Here is a 16,856-nt window from a genome sequence, read left to right on the forward strand (position 1 = left end):
TCTGAGCAGTTGGGCTAACATTTAGTTCAATGTGGAAGGCCTATATAGGCCTCCTTAGAAAGAGTTAGATAAGAAGATATCTGTCCTTACAATATGAAGCTGGAGCTAGCTGGGAGAGTTAGCTTAGCACTGTGACTGGAAACAAGGGGAAACAGCTAGCGTGGCTCTGTCCAAAGCTAAAAATATCTGCCTACGATCACCTGTAAAGCTCACTAAATAATATGTTGTTTTGTGATGTTTAATCCACACAAAAAACAAAGGGTAAACTACAAGTTGCTGTATTCAAGGGAATTATGTGCCAGACAATTTATTGGTTTCCAATGCTAAGCTAAGCTAACCAGCGGCTGGCTCCAGCTGCATTTGGGCCATACAGCCATGAGAGTGAAATCAATCCTCTTATCTAAATCTTGGCAAGGCTGTGAATAAGCTTATCTTCAAAAATGTCAAAAATATTCCTTTAAGTAAACTACTAAAATATAGGTGTCATACTTTATACATTTTTTGTTCTTTTGGGTTGGTTTTGAACTAATGGCCACCTCTTGCACAACGCTGTCCATCAAAATCCTTCCTGGTTTGTGTATGTATTGTGATAAAACAACACAAACCTTTATGCTGTAATTTAAAGTGCCTGGTGACAAATACTTCACAATCCACTATCTAAAAGTATATCTTTAATCCTCTCCACTCTGGAACTTCTTAGTGTTGTTTTTCTAAGCATTCCCTCCAACCAGCTGAAACTGTCTCAGCGGATTAATGCGTTGAGCAGTTATGACACAAAGGTTTTCACTTGGCCTTGGGGGGTCCTGATCCTGATCTGTCTGTCTGTTTGTCTCTATCTCTGTGTGTGTCTGTGTGTCTGTGTGTCTGTGTGTGTGTGTGTGTGTGTGTGTGTGTGTGTGTGTGTGTACCAAATATATGATATACAAGAGGAGCAATATACGAAATATTAAGCACAGCTAAACATTGAAGTTACATAACCACTACCCTAATTACGTTTAGTGAACAACTCCCAAAAACAGTGAAGTTGCTTGTGCACAATAGTATAAAAGTGTTGAGGCATGCTTCTCTATGTGCATGTGTGTGTGGTTATAAGTGTGTGATTGTGCACATTTAGGAAGGGGCAGAGTTAAATTTCCTGGGGAAACAGCCTGTGAGGAGCCTGCGTGTGTCATCCTAGATCCTGGATTAGCGCTGTAAATCTCCACAGTGCTGAAGGGCAGCCCTTATTCAGCCAGGAGAAAAGAGTGTTTTCGGTTGAACCCCAGAGTGAAGCCTTCCAGATCATAATCACAGCTAAAGTCAGTCACACTAATAATACACCAGCAGGACGTGCTACACACCTAGCTTATCCCTCACCTGTTTACAGTTAGCTGAGTTAGCAGTATGCCAGAACTTGTATTAGTTGTGAATACATAGTACTCAAAATAGAGGTCCATTGTACCACAATGCTCAAACTTACATACTTGACATTTCTTTATTTGAGATTTGTAACACACCATCAGAGATCTAATAATGCACAACACGGATTAAACCAATTGTCTAGAGGCAGATTTATCAGAATTGTCCATTGGGTTGGCATGAGATTTAAACCTTCCTCTTTAGAGTAGATGAATTGAAACAAGGTGTCACAATTATTTGACAGTTGTACATAGGAAAGTCTTAGTATTGGTCCCCTTTAGAGCCAAGAAATTTGTAAGACAAAAAAAAGGCTGAACTGGTTCTGTCTGAGAGTCTTGTTATGTGAAAGACCATCATTACGCAGACAGATAATAGGTCTGACTGGATGGACTATGGCAGCCTCCTAATGCAGAGATTGTCATCAGTGTTTTGTCTGGGCTGTAACCATTATGTCTCGTCTATTTCTCTTTTCATCCTCTTTCTTTCTCTTTATCTCGCTGACATTTTCTCAGATATTCATTTTCCTCTTTAGCCCACCCGTCTATCCCTCTATGTATGGAGGACCCCGGAGATGTCGCACACAAAACAAACATTGTATCACACTGTGGAGATGAACACAATCAGAAAGACTGGACATTTATTCTAAATGGTGCCACAGTTGTACAGACTTGTTCCCTTGGTTCTTCTATACAACAAGCAACCATTGACTTTAATTATACTTCACCGTCTTTGGCTTTTTCTAAATTTGACATCTCACTTTGAAGACCATATTTCATACCACTTCTTTCAAGTTGCCGAAGTAAACAATGACCAAGTGACTTAATGCCCTTGCTGTAAGTGTAAGCTGCAGTGAGTGCCTCCATTGTTGCAAGGGATTACAGTAATGGCGCTCTGTCAAGTTTTGGGAAGGTGGCCAACAGGATTAATGCAGATTCACTCCTGTAATGCCCTAAACCATCCTACCATTAAATCACAGGCTCCTCAGATGACCTAAACACTCTGAGTGTAACCGTTACGTCAGATTCGTTGACAACAGCCTCTATTATGTACGGTTTTAATAAGCACTGCTGTAAAACCTAAAGCTGCACAAATTCATATTTTCATGTTAAAGATGGGCTAAATTACTGTGTTTAATATGGAAGAGGATTCTTGTAATGACGAACACAAAGAGAATTATCACCCGACTCAGCTCTACGGAGCTTTTTAGCGTGTTTCAGCTCAACCCGTTCTCACTCCCAACTCTTTAAATACGGACACTTGGTCAGTGGCTCTCAGCGTCGGATACCAACACAAAAATCACCCTTTAGCGTCTGTTTGGAACGCACCGGGAATAGCAGCAGCTCGACCACGGTGCTGTAAGATGACCTAGTGTTAAGAGCGACAACGGTAGCGAGTAGTATGAAGGACCGAAAATCCGCATAGGGTGGTTGGTTGGGTTGGTGGATGGGTCAAACAACAGAAGATTTCACCCAAGAGACCATGGTTTGTGTCCTGTTCTTGTCCCGCGTGTCACTGAAACGTACATTTTAAAACCCCATCCATGATCTTTTCCTAAACCTAACTGTCCCGTTCTTGTGCCGCATGTCAATTTAAAGTACGTCCTGACCCAGAGCGCCAAATAGTGACGCCAAGAGTCCCGAACCAGAGTGGCACCTGACCAAGCGTTCCTTTTTGACGCAATGGGAGTGATCGTTGTTCAGCTCGTTGTTTTGGTTTTAAGGCTCACTACTTTATTGTTTTGGTTCGCTATCACTGCTCTCCTCATCATCATTTCCAGATGTGGCGTGCAGCTGTTTTAGCAAAAATAACTGATAGCTCAACGCTACAAACTTAGCGACTAGCTGGTGAACATATTGGAGCATTTAGCAGCCAATATTCAGCCAGATATTTCCAACAGGTGTTGGTGGAGACCAAAACAAGGCTAAAAGAAACCGTGAGTAAACCAAACTATGTTGGTAAAGTCCATCTATTGAACTCAAGACAAAAAAAACGTAGCTCAAAAATAAGAAAAAAAGAAAAAAAAGTTGACTAATTTACAAGCAGCATTTCACATTAACAGCTAGACGCTAAAGAAAAAACAAATCTTGTAGCTGTTTAGAGTAAATTAGTCAATGCCTGAGTTATTAAGAGTCAGTTTAGGTCAAAAGCATATAGATCAGGATAAAGGAGAATTTACAAGGCTACGATAAGAGCGACATGCAGACTTGAGCTTGAGACGCGTTCACTCACGCTGCGGCCATCTTGCCGATGAAAGACTGACGCAACACATCATTCATTGTGTAACACTGCTAAATCGGGCATCTCTGCTGCCCATTACACAAAGATGACAGTAATGCTCTGCAGGTGTACAGTTACTGCAGGTAGGACTGTGTTTCTCCTCAAGCCCGGAACCATTGGTCCCTCCCTGGCTCTGTCCTCTTTTTTTCATCAGGGCTGTAATCCCAGATAGAGTCTGCTAAATAGCTGGGATCTGATGACACACACACACACACACACACACACACACACACACACACACACGCACACACACACTCAAACCATTCAGAAGCTCTATAGACTGCTGTGATGAATGTGAGACTTTTTTTAATGCAAGCACACAGAAAGTAATGCACACAGAATACAAACTGCATGCAAAGTGCCACATCGTTATACACACACACTCAGAGTTAATGCCTGCTAGCAAAGAGCAACAATAGCAGCCATGTATAACGATACTGTTCTGAGATTCTTAGGTGTCTTGGTTATTATTTCCTCTGTGTAATTTTCATTTATCTGGGCTCATTTTGACTGTAGCCGTGGAGTCGAGAAATGTATTTACAAAAGGTATCCCAGCAGGAAGGTATCTCTTTTTTTTTGCATGTCCAATATTATTTGTAGTATTTCAGTATGGTCTTTTTCTGTATATGACCTTCAATATGTTTCTGTCAAAGCTGCAAATATTTCTGATATTTTAATACTCCCAATGTGTCCAAATATTTCCTTCCAATATTTCCACTTCCTCTTCAGGTGGACAGTGAGTTCAGTGATGAGAGGCAGAGGTGCATCATGGGAGGAAATGATGTAATAACAGTGTGTTTATTTGCGCTAAAGTAAACAGTAAACATTCCTTAATGAAATCCAGGGTGGGACTGTTTACCCAGAGCTTGCTCTCTCTCTCTCTCTCTCTCTCTCTCTCTCTCTCTCTCTCTCTCTCTCTCTCTCTCGAACAGTGAGGGCACTGTACTGTGTATGGTGGCTGCTGGAGAGTGTGCTGGCACTGCGTGGTCCTTCACACACATACTGCACAGTAGCCGCACTCATCTGTTTGCAGCTCGTTGAAAATATTATCTGTCTTCTGCTCAGCTAAAAATTTTTTTACCATCAATCCTATAATCAAATCAATCATGTCAAGTATAAGACATATTCATGATCAGGCTTTATGCATGCACAGACAGCTCTGCTCTTACACACACATTAACCAATATCCACAGAGCAGAGGTGCCAAAGCCCTATGACAATCTGGAAAGTTTTTGAATATAAAAAGTGTAACCAAGGAAGTTGTTGATATTGATCTTGGAAATGGCTTGATTTTTAGCCTTGCTCACGGCGTAGCTATAGGGATGGCAATGTCAGTATATCGGTTGGTTTCTGGATATCTTCACAACACTTCACATGCTTAGAAAAAACATGCAATTGAAGTTGGATTTGACGTTTTGTAGGATTTCAGGGTTTTTAAGGCAGGGCTGCTTCTTACCATTATCTCCTTTTTTAAAGTCCGGGGTTAATGGTGGGCAGTTAAAAATCTCACTGTGTCTCTCTCCTTCTGTCTATCAGGATCCGTCCTCAGCTGGCCAAAGAGAAGATCGAGGGATGCCACATCTGTACGTATGTGATGCCCGGGGAGCCGCAGTTGGTCCTGGGTAAGGACAAGGCCTTCACCTACGACCACGTCTTCGACATGGACACCCAGCAGGAAAGCATCTACACCCACTGCACCGAGAGCCTCATTGAAGGCTGCTTTGAGGGCTACAATGCCACTATCTTTGCATATGGACAGGTTGGTCAACAGGCTTTCCTCTTGCATGCTACCAGATCAACACAGTTCACATAACACCCCAAACACTCACCCATTCACATTTGCTGACGCTTGCACATTGCATCGCTGTAGGGGGATGGAGCAGCAAGATTTATTGTGATAGCATGTGATGAGCTGATTTCATTTCATATCATCAGACAAGTAATGAGGGAGTGAACCGGCCTCGCAGCTGCACCACCTCTGTCAATACACTATCAGCTGACATGTTTCAACCTGCTCTCACCACCGCAGCTTGATATTGGCTCTGATAGATCAGCCTGAGAGGGCGATAAAGAAAGGGAGTTTATTACCCAGTCAAAGCAGAGTGGGAACAGATTGCTTCATCTCATACCAGAGCATGGAAATAAACTGCAAAGTCGAAACATAATTGAGAAACATTAGGTGCTGGTAGGCACTAGCAGACTTTTTTTCTCTCCTGAGGACAGAGCCAGGCTAGCTGTTTGTCCCTGTGTCCAGTCGTTATGCTAAGCTAAGCTAAGCTAACTGGCTGCTGCCTGTTGCTTATATTGTACGGACAGATACGAGAGTGGCATCAAGCTTCCCGACAAGTAGACAAATAAGCGTATTTTGCAAAATATTGAACTAACTCTTTTAATAATACATCAAAAAGAAATGGAAGTGTACTATTTTACACATTTTCACACCCACGGATAGCAGAGATGAAGGGAAAGGCACAGCTTAAGTGCACTTTGTAGTGTACACTGTAATTTAAAGGGTCATATAGTTGCTTGTTAAGGTGGTATTTTTGTTATTCCCCACTAATAACTGGACAAATGACACCTAAAAAGACACATTAAGACATGCAATTTTTAACAAGACCATAATTTAAAGGTACACTGTGTAGTGTGTTAATTATTTTATTAGCTACAATCAATGTCTTCATTCATAAATATGTCCTCATTGGTGTAAAATTGCCTCTGCCAATTAATAAGAATTTCTTATCTGTATTTACATTGGACGGGTAAGTCCAAGGAGGCTTCCATGTCGTTCCGCCATTTTGAAAAACTATAATCGCTGAGAGGGACATAAAGCACTAGCCTACCTGTCTAGCTAATCCACAACGCGTTTTCATTCAGAGCCAGCGTCACGTGACTGAAACCAGCTGAAACGGAGAAGGAGATCAGTGAGAGGCGCTTGTCACTGCCCCGGCAACTTTGAAAGCCTGCACTGCACTTTAGTTCATAATGGAGGGTCATACTTATGCCGAGCCACAGGAGAAGGAATCCTCGTCGCCAAAAAAGCGAAATAGGGAATTATAGCTTCTTGGTATATAATGGCTACCGTAGTTGCAACACGCATTTGAAAAAGCGAGGCGCTAGAGAGCACTATTCGTTTGAATGCAAAATACAATTTCACTGCTAGATGGGAGAAATTCCTACACAGAGTACCTTTTAAGACGGAAAGACAATACCTCCAATAAAAGACTGTGTCACATTTGGGGTTGACATGCACCAAGGGCAACCTGTCTGTCCTGTGACATCATAATGTTCTGCAAAAACACTTTTCTGGCCATTATTCAACGCAATAACTCAGGAACAGCAGGGGAGACATTTGGTCGGATACTGATTTGGTATCCGACCAAATGTCGGTCTTGATAACTGTGGTGATTATATAAATCTTCTGTGCTGCCAGGTTGAAGATGGGTGTGAAGCATCCACGTTTCACCAAAAAATACACTTAATACCTCTGATAAAATTCCTTCAAAGTCATCACTACATACATTATATGAGTCTGGATGGACATTGATTAAGACAACAATAACTGCACTGGTTGGCGAAGGCATACATCCCCATGGCGGTTATTCTAGTTTTGTAAATGTTTTGGCACCTGTGGTTGAGTGGAGGCCTGTAACATAGGCCTGTATAGAAGAAGCAAAAACAGGTGCAACAACATCAAAGCCTATTAGATTACAAGAGTTTCTATTAGCTTTTATTGCATCTCATATATATACTGCAATGTACATTGAGAGAGAGAGAAAAAAGAAAGAGCAAGTTTCCTGCTTTTCATTTCTCTCACACAGCGTCTCCGGCTGCAGCAGATAAAACTTTCCCTCCGCTTAATCTTCGCCTCCGCTCTTCTTCTTTCTGTTCATTATTCTCTCCTCACATTGTTCCTGCAGCCCTTGTGTTCCTGTCAAAGAGCTTTTCACAGGGCGCAGTGGAGGCCACACACACACACACACACACACACACACACACACACACACACACACAGGGGCATGTGCACAAACGTAGTAATCACACAGGTGTGGACTTGTAAATTAATAAAACCAACATACACACACACACACACACACACACACTGTCTTTCTCTCACACTCCCTGATACATCACCACACACACACACACACACACACACACACACACATTTTTAGCTACACACACACACACATCAGGGTCTCTTTCAGGCGTTTCGACAGGGAGGAGAGGGGTGACGCATGAATTTGAGCTCAATGTTGCATTCCTTGTTTTGTCACCACAGCGACCACCCCATCCCTCTGACACCCCCCGCTGTTAGAGAAACTACACCAGCCTCAAGAACACCCCAGCCTCTCAGACTTTTTAGTTTAGTTTAATGATACATCTAATATGCATGAAATGTACGCACTAAATCACATTAGAAACACACATAATAAGAGCCGAAATAGACATTCATTCCCGTTTGGTAGAGTAACTGTTTATGTCTTCTACCACGCGTCCAGACGGGTTCGGGGAAGACCTACACCATGGGAACCGGCTTCGACGTCAACATCGAAGAAGACGAGCTGGGTATCATTCCCCGGGCCATCAACCACCTGTTCAGAGGGGTCGAGGAGCGCAGACAGGCTGCCTCCGAGCAGGGCAAGCCTGTTCCTGAGTTCAAGATCAACGCACAGTTCCTGGAGGTGCAGAAACACACACACACACACACACACACACACACACACACACACACACACACACACACACACACAGAGATCAAAACCTTCACAGAATTGACCCCGAAATGAGTGTTTTGGTTTCAAAATAAGGAGCAATAATCAGCCCTCGATCTAAACTCTAAACTCAGGACATCCACCAGTCCACTTGCGTTCCATTAATTAGGTGTAAGCTAGAACATGCAGACAGCAAGAGGTCAAAGGTCAGCAGAGGGTGTGATCCAGATGACCCTATAGCCATTAAACTGTCATTAGCCTGCCCCTGTGGCCAGCTCCTGGCTTTATTTTTAACCGCCAACGAGCGGCTGCTAACAGCTGGTGAAGAAGCAGCTGAGGGGGGAAAGATGAGTTTGGGAAATATAACAAATGACAGTGCTGATTATGTAATAAATTACACTGACTATTCATGCAATAATATGTGTCTATTATCTATTTTCTGTCTGTCTGATTTTTATTTGTTTTACACACTCTCCAGTTATACAACGAGGAGGTGCTGGACTTGTTTGACTCGACGCGAGACATTGAGGCCAGGAAGCAACGATCCAACATCAAGATCCACGAAGACGCCAACGGAGGCATCTACACCGTGGGGGTCACCACCCGCACCGTCACCTCTGCGGCTGAGGTCAGCTTCAACACCCAAAAACACCATTCTCCGTCTCTGTCCAGCATTTTTAGCTGTATTAACTTAGAAGTGGCTTTAAAAAGCATTGTTTTTTCAGTATAATCCCATCCTAATAAACATTTCCTGAAATGGTTTGATACTCCAAACCACCACTATTATATTAAAGGGGCAGTTTACCCAAATTAGAAAAAAATGTTTTGCTTTCTATCCATGCAGATACAGTAGTTTAGGCTGTATTTTCACGTTTTCAGACATCTATGAATGAGATGTATCCAATATTGTGGAGGTGAATTGAATTTTTATTTGTTTTGCTCACAGCACTGAAAAACTACATTTACATATACATTTCAGCAGCAACGTGTCTTTCCAAAAACAGTATCCATGTTACTGTAAATAATCCACATACCTCACTGTGAACCGTAGTACGGTACTCTTTTCTGCTGAAGAAATAGGTCCTGTGAAAGCTGATTGTGGATCAGTGACGGGGCAATGAAGGAAATAGAAACAGTGTTACCTTTCGTTGCCAAATTCTCCTAAAGGAATCTCGTTGTCCCATTGACATAATGGACAGTTTCTATATTAATATCATCCAATGACCCTCACCCAAAGGTGTCTGTATGTTTTGTGGTCTTTCTTCCCTCCTCCTCTCCTCTTAACAGATGATTCAGTGTCTGAAGCTGGGCGCTCTGTCTCGTACCACCGCCAGCACTCAGATGAACGCCCAGAGTTCGCGCTCCCACGCCATCTTCACCATCCACCTGTGCCAAGTTCGAGTCTGCTCTCCCGATAACGACGTACGTGCTCGAACACACAGCAGTGGATCTCTGCCGCCACTGAACCTGAATGTTACTGACACTTTGCTAGATTGAGATGATCACCATCTGCAATTTCACAATCAAATCCCTTAAATTGTAGCACTTGCTGGAAAAGCATATCCCCTCATATTTATTTTCCGTTTTGTTCTCTTCCAGGATAATGTAACGGACAACCGTCTAGCTAACAGCTCAGAGATTAACGAGTTTGAGACGCTGACAGCCAAGTTCCACTTTGTGGACCTGGCTGGTTCTGAGAGACTGAAGAGAACTGGAGCTACAGGAGACAGGGCTAAAGAGGGCATCTCCATCAACTGTGGGCTGGTGAGGAAGCCAAGAGCATGTCTGAGTCTGCGTTGGGCATTTTACCTTATATTACATAGTGAAATGCAGGCATAGTTCATATAGTCATGTACTGTGTTTATGCAATTGATCCATTATGGATTATGGATATATTACATAGTGAAGTGCAGGCATAGGTCATATAGTCATGTACTGTGTTTATGCAATTGATCCATTATGGATTAAATGCATTATCTACCATAAAAGTGTGTCTCTTTCTTCATTGGGGTGATGATACAAAAGCAGTGAATCTGTCATTCTACAATTGCATTTCAACGTTCACCAGCGTCAGTTGATTTTGTGGAGCAAGAGAACCCTCAGGTGGCCAGAACATGAACTGCATATTAAATATCTTTCCCTAACACAAGTATGATTATTTATCGCTTCACTAGTCCTGGAATTGTTTTTACCCTCAAATATCCAATCAATAACTTTTGTTGTTTTTCCCTGTCTCACCTTAGCTTGCTTTGGGAAACGTCATCAGCGCTCTGGGAGACAGGAGTAAGCGCTCCTCTCACGTGCCTTACAGAGATTCCAAACTGACCCGGCTGTTACAGGACTCGCTAGGCGGCAACAGGTTTGTAAACACTGTGTGCAAATATGGATGTATATCTTTGACAGTGGATCACAAACCAAGTATTTTGATGCTGCATACGTTGACGTACCTGCTTTGAAATCAGTGATTAAGCTGTGTCCAGAAGTGCCACCAGTTTTAACCAGAGAGCAATATTTACATGCACCCTGTAGGCAGTGGTGAAATGTAACTAAGTACATTTACTTGTACTGTACAAGTACTGTACTTAAGTACAAATTTGTGGTAGTTGTTCTTTACTTAAAGCTTTTCTTTTCATGCCACTTTCTACTTCTACTCAGCTTTAGTTACAAGTTACTTATTACAAACTAAGATTTTTGCACACAAAACACATTATAAAATACGATTTTATTATACATTAAACTACCAACAATATACAGGCCTATGCTGAAATGATTGGACGATTAAACACGGAACTGTTTTGATTGGTTCTAAAATGTGAGAATTTTTCTGCATTGATTACTTTAAGTACATTTTTTACTCATAACAGAGTATTTTTTACAGTGAAGTAGTATTACTTTTACTTAAGTAATGGATCTGAATACTTCTTCCACCACTGCCTGTAGATTACAAGTTTCCATCAGTACACCTAACATGGCATTCCTCACCACTAATTTGCCTAAAGTAGTACAAAAAGAACTTATTAGTTTTACAGATTAATCATTGCAAACGATCACCCTTCTTCTTTTGTGTTCAGTCAAACAGTGATGATCGCCTGTGTCAGCCCGTCGGACCGGGACTTCATGGAGACCTTGAATACTCTGAAGTACGCCAACAGAGCCCGAAACATTAAGAACAAGGTGATGGTGAACCAGGACAAAGCCAGCCAGCAGATCAGCACCCTGAGGACGGAGATAGCACGACTGCAGATGGAGCTGATGGAGTACAAGACGGTAAGAAGGCAGAAGGAAAGGAGGGAGGATAGTAGATGGAAGAGATGCATAGAGAAAATAAGATCTGTGCACATGATATGAGTGGAAAATATATTTCATGATATTAATTATCCTGCCTGATGCTCAGGGGAAGCGTATGGTGGGTGAAGATGGCATGGAGGGCATCAACGACTTGGTCCATGAGAACTCCATGCTGCAAACAGAGAACAACAACCTGAGGGTGCGAGTGAAGGCCATGCAGGAGACCATCGATGCCCAGAGAGCCAGACTCACACAGATCCTCAGTGACCAGGCCAACCAGGTCCTGGCTAAAGCAGGTGGGCAACAAACTCATTTGTACTGCCGTAGTGGGGAACTACATTACGGTGTAAAAAAAAAAAATACAAACCATATTTACATATATTTATTTGATTTTTACGGCAATAATGTCAAGCTTTTCTTTTTTTTTTTGCAATTTACGTAAATCTTTTTTATCTAGGTTCTTAGCTTACAATATAACAACCATGAGACAGCTAGTTTTTTGCATATATTCTTTAAAATCACTCTGGATATCAGTACACTCTTGTCTTGTCAGAAATCAAAAGCATATACCCATTATTATAATATAGTTTATTAGAAGTAGTAGTGTTTGTAATGTTTCTAATGCTACTTGCTAACTAATTACTTCAAAATGTATTTAGCTAATAATGTATTTAGCTGCTCGGATTAGCATACATTATTTTGCACATACACAATACATTTTGGAACTCTTGCTGTCTGTTACCAGATACCTTTTTTTTATTAGAATGAAATTGTCAGTATTTATCATAATGTTTTATTTTTTGTTGAACACATTTTTAAGCACAGAAAGTGATATCCACTTAGTTTACTGTTTTAACAGCCATGCTAGCAGCTCTGACTCCGTGGTGCTACAAGCTCAATGCTAATGTCTTTATGCTAACATGCTCACATGCTGAAGTTTAGCAGGTTTGTTTATAGTGTTCACTATTTTAGTTTAGCATGTTAGCATGCTAACATTTGCTTATTAGCACTAAACACAAAGTACAACTGAGCCTGATGGGAAAAATATTAGTTTTTCAGGTTTCAGGCTAAATTAGAATGTTGACCTGCTGATGGCGCTACATGAAAAGTGAGCTGGTTCACCAAAGCATGTTTTTAAAATGGGTGTCACAGAAGTAATGTAAGAATAAAGAGTAGCTTTGTCGGGAAGGTATTGTATGTACAAAAAAATTTAATTACACAGCCGTGGTGGTTTCTCCACCACGGCTCTCGACAAGTCACCATGAATCCATGTAAAAGCTAAAGTCATGCCTCTGCTTTTAGGTGAAGGCAGTGAAGAGATCGGGAACATGATTCAGAACTACATCAAAGAAATCGAGGAGCTCAGGTTTGGCATGACCACTTTATTAATTTATTTTGGTATTATTATTTAATCAGCAGCCATTTATAACAATTAAACACAGTTGTTCATGCTGTGTGACAGTAATAACTGTTATGTTTCCTGCTTGGATTCAGAAACGGACACTAAGCAGAGGTAGAATCAATTCAAGCCAGGTTTATTACAAAAATAAAATGTGCAAAAAATGATCAGCAAAAGGGCAGCGGTGGAGATCGGGCAGACAGATGAATGATGGCGTCTCTTTCTGAACACGACACGAGATGGACCAGCAGCGTTCACACACAGGTAGAGCTCTAAGCGAGGCAAAAACACAGAATATCAGACAAGGGAACAAAAAGGCAGGTAATAGTAATCTCACAGAACTATACTAAGTTTAGCCGTAGCGTTGTTACCTCAGAGGTGAACGGGCAAACTGGCGAAGACTGACTGTAGAGCCGGGGTTTATCACTGAGCAGCTTGATTTGCAGGGATGAGCTTCAGGTGTGAGACGCTGCCGGAGATCAGGTGAGGAGAGCGAGGGAAGCTTAAGAGCCACACCCACAACCGCACACACAACAAACTAGACAGAACATGACCAACAATGACGGACAGAAACAGCAGGGAGGGGAAACAGAGGAAACAAGAGGACTGAGGGAGTGGCACAGCCAGATGATGACAATAACACTGTCATTTCCCCCCTCTCTCAGAGCTAAACTTCTTGAAAGCGAGGCTGTGAACGAGAGCCTCAGGAAGAGTTTGTCTCGGGCCTCCACACGCCCCTCGCTTTACGGCGGCCCCGGCGGCTCCTTCTCCCCTGCCCTCCTCGCCCCTGAGAAGGAGGCCAGCGACGTCATCGAGATGGCCAAGAAAAGCCTGGAGAAACTAAAGAAGAAGGAGAGGAAGAAGAAGAAGAGGTATAGTTTGGGGGTCTGACACACTTGTAATTATCGCCTGGCTCCCTGCATTAGCACTGTACACCCGGATGTTTCTCTAATGGAATGAAGGCTGGATTTAGACAAGATGATAGCAACAGCTATTAATGATGATGGCTGGTCTGTCGAGGTCTGGCACGCTGCAGCACACTGATCATTGCATTACTCGTGAGGAATTTAATTTGTGATCTGGTCATTTTGTTTTTAGCAGGATTCTTCAAATCTGTCTTTGTCATCTGCATCTCCATAAGCAGTGTTCATCATTCGAACACACTGTGTTTGTGAGTCTCTGCACTCGCCCCGCCCTTTCTTGCTGCTCTCTCACTTTCTGTTTTTCTCCTATCCTGTAATATTCCCTCACTTGCCCTAACTTCTGCATCCCGTCTGCCCCTCTCTACCTCCACCTCACCTCGTCACCTCACCATCCACACCTGCCATCTTTTTCTCTGAAGACTGAGGCGATATGAGGAGAGTCACCACCACGAGTTCGAACCCACCAGGTTTGCTACATCCCACCCAGGATTGGGTCAAATCTGAAGCTGGTTCAATTACTAGCGGTGCAAATGCACCAAATAATCAAAAGGATTTCAGTTGATTGTTGACGTATGTCCCAACCCAAATCTCCTTTTCTAAGTTCCCAAAGTGACTAACTTCTTCTGCACCCACAGGTGGTTTACACACCTGGAGGGAAGCAGATATTTTAACCTCTTCCTCTTAACCCTCTGCTCTGTCACTCTTTTCCTCTTCACTGCAAACGGCAAGATGTTGATCATGAGTGTCCAAACCATAGACTGTTAATATTAATGGACAGAGCATGTGTGACATCACCCATTGGTTTGGGGTGGAGATCTGCTATGAGGCGTCGAGTTTGCAGTTACGGGCACAGACATCCTGGTTGCGGATGTGACGATTTTAGACGAGAGGGAGGAGCGAGGGAGGAGGCACGTTACGTTACACACTTTCACTGGCAAAGCAGATTTTAAAATCAACGAGACCATAATTCAAAAAATGAACATCATTCTGTGTTGCAGAAGACTTAAAACTAGCGATTGAAGCCATAAACTCAAAATGTTTACTGAGGTAATAAATCAAGTGAGAAATGGGTCACTTTCTCATAGACTTCTACAGAAACCGACCTCCTTTTGCAACCGCACGTGTCGCCCCCTGCTGGAATTCAGATAGAATGCAGGTTTAAGGCACTTCCGCATTTGCGGCACTTCGCCGAACCGGATGCGTTGCTCCTTAATATTAACAGTCTATGGTCCAAACCACATGTGTCAAACTTAAGGCCCGCAGGCCAAATCCGGGCCCCTCGCAGATTTGGTTCCGGCCCGCATATCAATTTAGGTTCACAATACAAGTTTTTTTTCGCTTTTTTCAACGTTTTTGTCACTTTTTCCGAAGCTTTTGTCCCTTTTTTCTTTTTCTCTTTCTATGATGGCTGAGGAACTTTTTTTCTGACTTTTTTTCTGACTTTTTTTCGACCAAACTGTAATTAGAAAGCTATATGAGACATGCAATAAAACAGTCAAAGGTATTAGACTTTTCCTATTAAATGAAAGCATCTTAATATACTACACGTCTGGCTCTTTTTCCAGTGTGGCCCTTAGTGAAATTGAGTTTGACACCCCTGGTCTAAACCTTAAAAAGAAGGATGAAAAATGGAGTTGGGAGTCAGATGTAAAAAACAAAATCAAGTTTTTATGATGATGGTCTGTAGAATATGGTCAACAAATCTTAGTAGTGTGTGGCAGCCCTCGAAATTGTAACAATTTGTAATAATAACTGTTACTGGTGATCACTTAATCATTTTTGCCTTTCTCTGTCGCAATAATGGCGCACACCATGCAGTCACAATGAAATGATTCATTAATACACTGATTCCACATCTGCTCCTGATCTGATCAGGTGTATACTAATTTGCATGTGCACTTTACCCATCCTTGTTGTAATTTGAATTGCTGTCAATTTCAAATCGGACCTGCAGTATAAGAACTCGGTCGGCAGCTGAGTAACTGTCTTTTCCTCTTTCAGTGTTATCAAAGAGGAATTGCCAGACAACGACCACGAGCGAGGCAACGAGGAGGCAGAGGTGGAGAATCACTAGATCAAGCTTTTTTAGATTGCAGTTTAAAGACCGCACATTGTGTATTTTTCTTGTCTTCTTCACACGTGCGCGTACATGTCGACAGGAGGGCAGCGACCACGAAGAGGGCGAGGACGCAGATGGAGAGGAGGAGGACTTTGACATGGCGGGAGACGAGACGTCCGACGATTCTGACTCTGACGAACTGGAGGAGAAAGGTAAAATTAGCCATTATGTACTGCTTCTGAAGTCACAGTAGGTGATATAGATATGGAAGAGGCATCAGGATCTGATGATGTTTGTGTGCAGAAAACGTCCAGGCCGACCTGGCCAACATTACCTGCGAGATCGCCATCAAGCAGAAGCTGATAGATGAGCTGGAAAACAGCCAGCGGCGTCTGCACACTCTAAAACAGCAGTACGAGCAGAAGCTGGCCATGCTGCACAACAAGATCAGAGACACCCAGCTGGAGAGGGACAAGGTGCTGCATAATATGGGTAAGAGACGCATGCAAACAGGTACTTGACTTTAGGGAACAACATTTTAACGGGTCCCTAAACACCTCTCTGAAACAGATAAGACAAGGGAATCTGCTCGAGTTCAAAGAACAAAACAATAAAAAAAAAGACCAGTGGTGGAAGAAGTATTCAGATCCTTTACTTAAGTAAAAGTACTAATACCTCAGTAAAAATCCTGCATTGAAAATGTTACTTCAGTAAAAGTATGCAAGTATCATCAGGCAAATGTACTTTAAGGAATAAAGTAAAAGTACTCAATTAAAAAAAATCCTCAAATTTTAGAAACT

General features: G+C 42.3%; 1 protein-coding gene across 1 annotated transcript in view; it reads left to right on the top strand.

Moving 5' to 3' along the window:
- Positions 1–5,161: 5,161 nt before the first annotated feature.
- LOC144537693 (kinesin-like protein KIF21A) overlaps positions 5,162–16,856 on the top strand; it is a 29,466-nt gene continuing 17,771 nt past the window's right edge. Inside the window, 14 exon segments of the mRNA XM_078281513.1 lie at positions 5,162–5,434; positions 8,175–8,357; positions 8,866–9,015; positions 9,675–9,809; positions 9,987–10,151; positions 10,631–10,746; positions 11,459–11,654; positions 11,782–11,971; positions 12,978–13,041; positions 13,740–13,946; positions 14,417–14,464; positions 15,999–16,056; positions 16,157–16,268; positions 16,360–16,548. Coding sequence (XP_078137639.1) covers positions 5,162–5,434; positions 8,175–8,357; positions 8,866–9,015; positions 9,675–9,809; positions 9,987–10,151; positions 10,631–10,746; positions 11,459–11,654; positions 11,782–11,971; positions 12,978–13,041; positions 13,740–13,946; positions 14,417–14,464; positions 15,999–16,056; positions 16,157–16,268; positions 16,360–16,548 — 2,086 coding nt within the window.

Source organism: Sander vitreus, chromosome 23 (assembly GCF_031162955.1).
Source record: "Sander vitreus isolate 19-12246 chromosome 23, sanVit1, whole genome shotgun sequence".
In the NCBI taxonomy this organism is placed as follows: domain Eukaryota; kingdom Metazoa; phylum Chordata; class Actinopteri; order Perciformes; family Percidae; genus Sander; species Sander vitreus.